Below are 7452 nucleotides of genomic sequence, written 5' to 3' on the forward strand. Positions count from 1 at the left end.
ACGCGCAACTGGAACGAACTCACTCAGGTTCACGTTGGACAGTCTTCTTCTCTGCAGTCGACTTTCTCGAACTCCAGTGTTCCTCTCCAGGAAACCTTCTGGCCCGGTTCTGGTGGCTATATTCCTTGCCGGCTGTTAGTAAAATTTTCTGCATTACAACCTATTTTATCGCCCGCTTTTTCTGTACTCACTTCAAACTTTCTGTTTTAAGCACACAATTTCAAATTTCGACGTTACTCTTCCGTCCACGCTCCACGATTTCCATAATCCAATCCACGTTTTCTAATATTTTCACTCCTATCTATCCCTTTTTCCCCTTACTAATACATATAACTAATCCTATTCTCTTTCTTATATCCCCAGTACGGTTCCAGCTCCCCCCGATGTCCCAAATACACCATCGAGCCTCCCTGGACTTCCGCTAGATGGCGCGTCGCCCTCAGCCCTGGCCACCTATCGTTCAGGTGGGACTGGAACAAAATAAGTGCAAAAGTGAAATGAAATGTATCGTTAAAATGCGATAAAATGTAGCTTACAACTATCGTCTAAATTGTCGTCACTATCCACATGTTGCTCAGCCTCACCGTTACCGGATACAAAAATGAGGAGAGTAACAACAACAACAACAACAACAACTACTACAACGTGGGAGTGGCTTGATGGGGAGGTGGCCACGAACACCCATACAAAAACAACCTCAAACTCCCCAGGATCACCGGCAAAACCGGCAGAACGGGTAATTACACCACCAATGCCGCCTCGCCCTCCTACTCCTGCCACCAATACCAACGTAAAGGCTTCACCACCACTAGAATCCCGGCTCGAATCGGAAAGTTTAATGGAAGCCGGCAAATGGAATGGGCAAATGACGCCAAGAAAGGAAAGCGTCTCAACAACCAAGCCAACATTAATAATTAACATATATGGAATCATCATTGCAGCCAGCAGTAGGATTTTGCTCAACAAAATTAAGAGCAAAGCTCCATTGACAAATAGCGATAGAATTACTCACAGAAAATTAATAACGGATATTTTCGTTAGACGAAATTTAAAATTATCCTTGTGCAAGTCACGACAACTTGTAGATGAAATAATAACATTATTTCCAAAAGAACGAAAACCAGATTGGTGTTCTGGTAAAGCACAACATCCAAAATTTTATAACACCAAACTCAACTCAAACGAAAAAATAAAAAAACTACATTACAGTATATGTGCCTTTTTCTTTGTTTGTCCCTTTCAATGCGTGTCGAACATGGATAGGTAAGGAGCGAAGCGGAAGCCTAACAGAACAGGAAAATCCATGAGCTCTTAATTAAATTAACTGTTTTAGAAAAAGCCAACTTCTATTAAATCGATTGCAATTCGCTACAAGAAACCTTTTTTTAGACAAGATCCAATAAAAGCAAGTATTTAGAAGATGCCAGTCAAATAGAAAATTGATTCAATAATCGGATAAAATTATGTGGGCAGAACTAAAGGTTTTAGTTACGCAGCATTATTCAACGGAATAAAGAAATTGAGCAATTGGAACGATTTTTCTCTTACGTTTTATTACGTTTTATTTATTTGACCTTCTTCGCTAAAAACTTTCTTAGACTAAATCCAACAAAAGCAAGTATTTAAAACAAGCCAGTCAAGTTGAAAATTGATTCAACAATCGTATAAAATTATGTGGGTGCGGAGATAATGTTTTTTATCCCCAATCGGCCGACTAATTATTTCGAATTAAATAAAACTCGGCGCAGAAATAAAATTACGATATGTTCTTTAATTCGTGACATCCTAATTGCAAGTGTGGCTTGCCTGCCCTTTACATTGCTAAGCGCAGCTTCGCTCGGCCGACGTCGGTAGGCAGACGCAAAGCGGAGATAGCGAAGAGGGAGCTGGCAGAGAGCGTTTAGCAGGGCAAGCAAGCGCAAAGCTTCAACAAACAAATGAGTGACATAGACATAAGTAACAAACAAAATAAGCGGCTGAGGGCCAAGAATTAGGTGCTATTTGGCAAGCAGCTAATCGGCTGGGTTCTGCTCCGAACATTCACCCCCCTTGGAAGGCAAAGGCTTTCAACAGATCCATCCTGAAGGGGCAGAACCGCTATTTTTCCAACGGCCCTCTTCAAGATGCTTGCTTGGGCGCAGCTGGCGGCTACGCTGGGATGATCGTCGAACGCAGCAATCGGCGCTTCTTTACGAAGTCGGCTTGTCGTGATTACGTCTTGATCATCGGGAACCTCTGTAATTGCATAGAATGGCAGGAAATTTGGCAATGTAGAAACTGTTGAAAGTTGAATTTCATTTGGCGTGGATATGTAGGTTTTTAATATATGGAAAAGTTCGCGCTGCAGTTCCTGATTCTCCGATCGCAGTTTTTCCACTTGCACCTGGCACTCGAGCAGCTGCTTCCTGCATTGCTGTTTTAAGTTTTGGTACTCCAGCGTTGTGGGTCGAAAATCGTCAATAGAGATGCACGAGGAATTTTCAAAAGCGGTTAAAGCTGCACGCTTATTCTCCGAGCTATCAATGCTTCCTGATACTATCCAACCAAGTTTTGTCTCCTGCAATGTTGGCAATTGGGCTGATAGTCGAATCTGTCCGACGCACATTAAATCGAAGAACAAACCAGAACCTATCAACAGATCGATACGTTGGGGCTTGGAGAAATTAGGATCAGCTAGTTTTAGATTATTTGGCATTGGCCAATCCTTTGCGTCTACGCCGAAGTTAGGCTGCATTTCCGTAATTGAGTTGGTGACAATTGCAGCGAAGGAAGCTCGATAGCTTGCGTCCTGGGATTGTACAACTATATGTACAGACTTGCTCGAAGGTAGAATGGAATCTCCGATTCCAGAGATGTGAACATAAGACGAGCGATGATCCAACTGCAACTGATCAGCAAGTCTAGATGTTACAAAGTTTGCCTGTGATGCAGAATCCAAAATGGCACGACATGGGATAAGCGCACCATAACGATCTGTTACATGGACGAGGGCAGTAGGTAGCAACACGTTCTGGCTAGGCTGAGATTTCTGGATCGAGGGGGGAGGGCTAGAACACCCGCTTGCTAGAAGCACAGTCGCGGCCTCTTGCTGGATCGATTCCTCGGCCGGTGAAGAGGAAGATGAAGCACCAGTTCCCGATGGAATGTGGAGTAGCGTGTGATGTTTGGCCTGGCAATGCCTGCAAAGTCCTGACCTGCACCTCTGCAATTCATGGCCTTTGTTGAGGCAGTTCAAACACAAGCGGCTCTTCTTTGCTTCTTTGTATCGTTCAAACGCAGAGAGATTCAGGAATGCCTGACATCTAGATATATAATGCTCGGAGGAATTGCAATGGTTACATATGGGGTTAGGATGGTCGTTACTGGAGGTGATAAGGGTGACAGGTTTGTCTTCTCCCACCTGTTGACTAGGACTTGTTGCCATGGCTGATCCCAAATTCTCCAGCATCCGACATCTCGCTTCCAAAAATGAGGCCATGCTTGACCACCGAGGCAATCCTGACGTCGGCAAGTTCTCTTCCCATTTCTCCTTTGTTTTGTGGTCCAGTTTCGTGCCTATGATGAAGATCAGCAACCCATCCGAAATCTCCTGCGGGGTCGCCAAGGTCTGAAGTGCACGCAAGTGCGAATTGATTTTGTCGCTGAGCGCGCGCAAGCCGATAGCTGAGCCCTTCTCCACCCCTTGCAGCCCGAAAATAGCCTTGACGTGTGCCTGAAAATGTAACAGTTTATTATCGAATCGCAACATTAGCAAATTCAACGCCTTGTCGTAATTCTCCTCAGAAAGTTCCAAGGAACGAATCGTATCCAGCGCAGCACCATCTAGACATCCACGAAGATATTGGAATTTTTCGATGATTGGTATACGATGGTCTTTGTGCACAATTGTCGAGAACATCGAGTGGAATTCTGGCCAATCCATGTAGTTCCCCCGAATCGCCGAAGCTGCAACTCGGGCATTCGAGAACGGCCTATACTATTATAGGCGAACAACGACGAATTCCCTCGAGAGTATGCCGAGCCGTTGAATTGGCAACATTTACCGTGCGAGCAGCCATCAACTCCCGCGACAGCCTGGACCTAACCTTCACATAAACATTCGAAAAGTCCAGTCGGGCATCATGGGCTAACTGCAGGAAATCCAGCCTTTCAAGGCTCGTTTGAGCGGCATCGAAATCCGCATTCATTCGCTCGATTTGCTCTAAGCGAGCTTGAAGTTCTGCCTCATCTAACTCGGCAAGCTCTTCCTTGGTGAGAAAGCGATCCATGGCCTTTAGTTGGCGCGCGATGGACTCGGCCTTGTGCTTGTAGAAATCTACATCACTCGGCATTGCTGCGTTCGCGACATTGGTAGGCTCAGGTGCTGCCATGTTGAGGTTTTAAAAGAGTCACTCAGCACGACCGAAAAAGACACCCTGTATACGTATAAACGTGGGAACCGAAAGCAAAGGGATTACAGCTAATGCCTTTAGCTGTGCAGCTGTGCGAGCTGTCCGATTCCGCTTTGTACTTCTCTTGTGTGTATTAGTGAGTTCGCTGCACTGCCTACCGCACTGCACTGACCGAATTGTCGCGACAGAGAAATTAATAGCCAGCAATGCGTGTATGTAGGTGTTTGTAAGTGTGTTTTAGCACCGAATTGTGCTTAACCGCCGAAAATTTGCTAGGGCTAACAAATGTCGATCGCGAATGATTATTAATTGACACTGCAACTCAGAGATCACGTCGGGGTCACCAAATTTTATGTGGAGATAATGTTTTTTATCCCCAATCGGCCGACTAATTATTTCGAATTAAATAAAACTCGGCGCAGAAATAAAATTACGATATGTTCTTTAATGCGTGACATCCAAATTGCAAGTGTGGCTTGCCTGCCCTTTGCATTGCCGCTCCGATCGCTAAGCGTAGCTTCGCTCGGCCGACGTCGGTAGGCAGACGCAAAGCGGAGATAGCGAAGAGCGAGCTGGCAGAGAGCGTTTAGCAGGGCAAGCAAGCGCAAAGCTTTAACAAACAAATGAGTGACATAGACATAAGTAACAAACAAAATAAGCGGCTGAGGGCCAAGAATTAGGTGCTATTTGGCAAGCAGCTAATCGGCTGGGTTCTGCTCCGAACAGTGGGCATGGCTAAATTTGCTATATAGCTGAGAATATTCCACGGAGATCAAAAACGAGGAATTTGTAAAATGGAATTTGAATTCGTCAGTATATTTACGGTATATTTTAAAAATGACACGGTATATTTTGATATATTTCTTAGGGTCGGACGGTATATTTTAACGATAAATCCGCGGTCACACTGCTCGGAACAAGAAAATAATTAATAAAAATATATGGTTTTATTTTTATTTATATATATATACGTTCCTGTTGCTAATTGCCGCATGTAAACTATTGCGCTATAACGAATTTCCGAAACGTCAATCTACAAGTTTCACGAAACAAAATAGAACATTTGGTTTGGCGAAGAGAACAGTTTAACAAGACTAGGATGTTTTGATAGAGGAAGTTTATTTTTGAGCTATGAAGGTAAGTAAACTTGCAATTCCCCTTCTATGCAAAGCCGCTTGAGCACCTATTTATTGGTTATTAAAACCATCATAGCATATGCTTACTTATCGTCAATACATACATACAAACACAAGCATGCTTATACATGCGGGTGTGTGATTTATTTGATTGATTAAACCACATAGTATGTATGTATGTACATACATATCTTTGTTATTGTATCTTTAAAAGCGTTAACTTGCCTGGCAATAGTTATAAGCAGTGAAAAGTCCACATAATACTCAGGCCATGCCATCAACATGTTAATGGCTTCCGTAAATACCGAGAATAGATAGGAATAGGAATAGAATGAAAGTCGCTGGAATTTTTATGTCGTCATGCATGCACACAAGCGTACATGTGTGCGTGTGACGGTATAGAACATTAATTTAAACAATTTAACCTTTATAAACCCTTAATAATCAATTTTCTCGTCTCGTTACAGTTGTATCCTGAAAGCACCTCGAAAGGAATTTAGAATTGAAAGCTACCTAAAAATATTACCACCATGATTGGGCCCAGTTCACAAGTCAGCAAGATACTATTAACGCTACTGTTTCTGTTGATAATATTCTACATTTATATGGATGTGGAGCTTTATTTGCGGATTCATAACTATGTTATAGAACGGAATTACCATACGAACACCTCGACAAAATCTGCACCATCGCCGCTTACACCAGCACCCACATCAGACCACAGTAGCAGCACGAAACTTCCCACCGCTGAGAAAGAGCCGTCCTATGAAGATCACACATGGATATCTTGTGATATTAATCCGCTCTGCCATGTAACTGTCAAAGCTATATTGCTGGACCACACGAACCACTACCTGTTTGCACCACTGGCCACTATTTTCGACAATGTCATTGCATTCTCCCGTTCCACGTTCATCACGCCCAATATGATATCATTTTTCCATGTGGGTGTGGCTTGTTTGTCCGGAAAACTGGTGGCATCCGATAGCCTGGGATACAGACGGCTGGGCGTGCTCCTCTTCCAGATACGCACCTTCTTGGATGATTTGGATGGACATGTGGCCCGAGTGAGGAAGCATATTCGGGGGGAGCGCTCCGAAATTGGCACGTCGGGCTACTATGTGGACGGCCTCTGCGATGGACTCGGCTGCATTGCCCTACTGCTGGGCATATTCTTTAACCTGAAAAACAACCCGCCTCGACGGGGCTACTCGATCATACCAATGAGTGTCCCCAAAACACCTGAGCCGACAATGATTCCAAAAATGAAGGCAACCACGCGAAAAGTGGCCAAAAATGTGATCAGCTTCACGGGACAACTCTTGCTCAGTTCGACTGCTTGGAATCGCTATATAGCCGTCTACCAGAACATGTTGGAGCGTGAAGACGTTAGCAGCAGTCAGTACCTTCATTGCCAGAACTACGTATTCAAGTCCAATTGGTTCTTTTGTGTGGCGTGGATGTGGCGCATTGTTAATGTACACTCATTGCTCCACCTCGTGCTACTCAGCATTTTTTGCGACAAGCTGTGGGACTTTTTGAGAGCGATACGTTATAGCGGTTACATTATATTGTTAGTTGCAATTTGCTTAACTGAAATGCACATTTTGGAGGCACAGAACTACATTTTTAATTCGACAGCGTGCAGTAATATTTCACTGTGATTTTATAAATATTACGAGAAAATACAATAATGTTTCTGTAGTGGAATACAACGATGCCTTTTTTATTATTTATATGTATATAATGATTGATGTCTGTGTATTGTAACCATATTTCTTAAACATCAATATTTCAAAACACAAAACAACTAATGCATCTTTTCATACAGAGATACTTTTTGTTAAGGCCGACTACAAGAGCATGTCTTCAGCTGTGATAACAATGTTATTGATCAATAAATCTATAATAAATTGTTATAAAAA

General features: G+C 43.3%; 1 protein-coding gene across 1 annotated transcript; it reads left to right on the forward strand.

Annotated features, from left to right (window-relative positions):
* The first annotated feature begins 5341 nt into the window (after positions 1-5341).
* On the forward strand, positions 5342-7233 carry LOC117190958 (ceramide phosphoethanolamine synthase-like). The gene is made up of 2 exons (XM_033395951.1): positions 5342-5528; positions 5995-7233. The coding sequence occupies exon 2, from the start codon at positions 6058-6060 to the stop codon at positions 7189-7191; it is 1134 nt and encodes a 377-aa protein (XP_033251842.1). The 5' UTR covers positions 5342-5528; positions 5995-6057; the 3' UTR covers positions 7192-7233.
* The last annotated feature ends 219 nt before the right edge of the window (positions 7234-7452 follow it).

The sequence above is a fragment of the Drosophila miranda genome, assembly GCF_003369915.1.
Source record: "Drosophila miranda strain MSH22 chromosome Y unlocalized genomic scaffold, D.miranda_PacBio2.1 Contig_Y1_pilon, whole genome shotgun sequence".
Lineage (NCBI taxonomy): Eukaryota > Metazoa > Arthropoda > Insecta > Diptera > Drosophilidae > Drosophila > Drosophila miranda.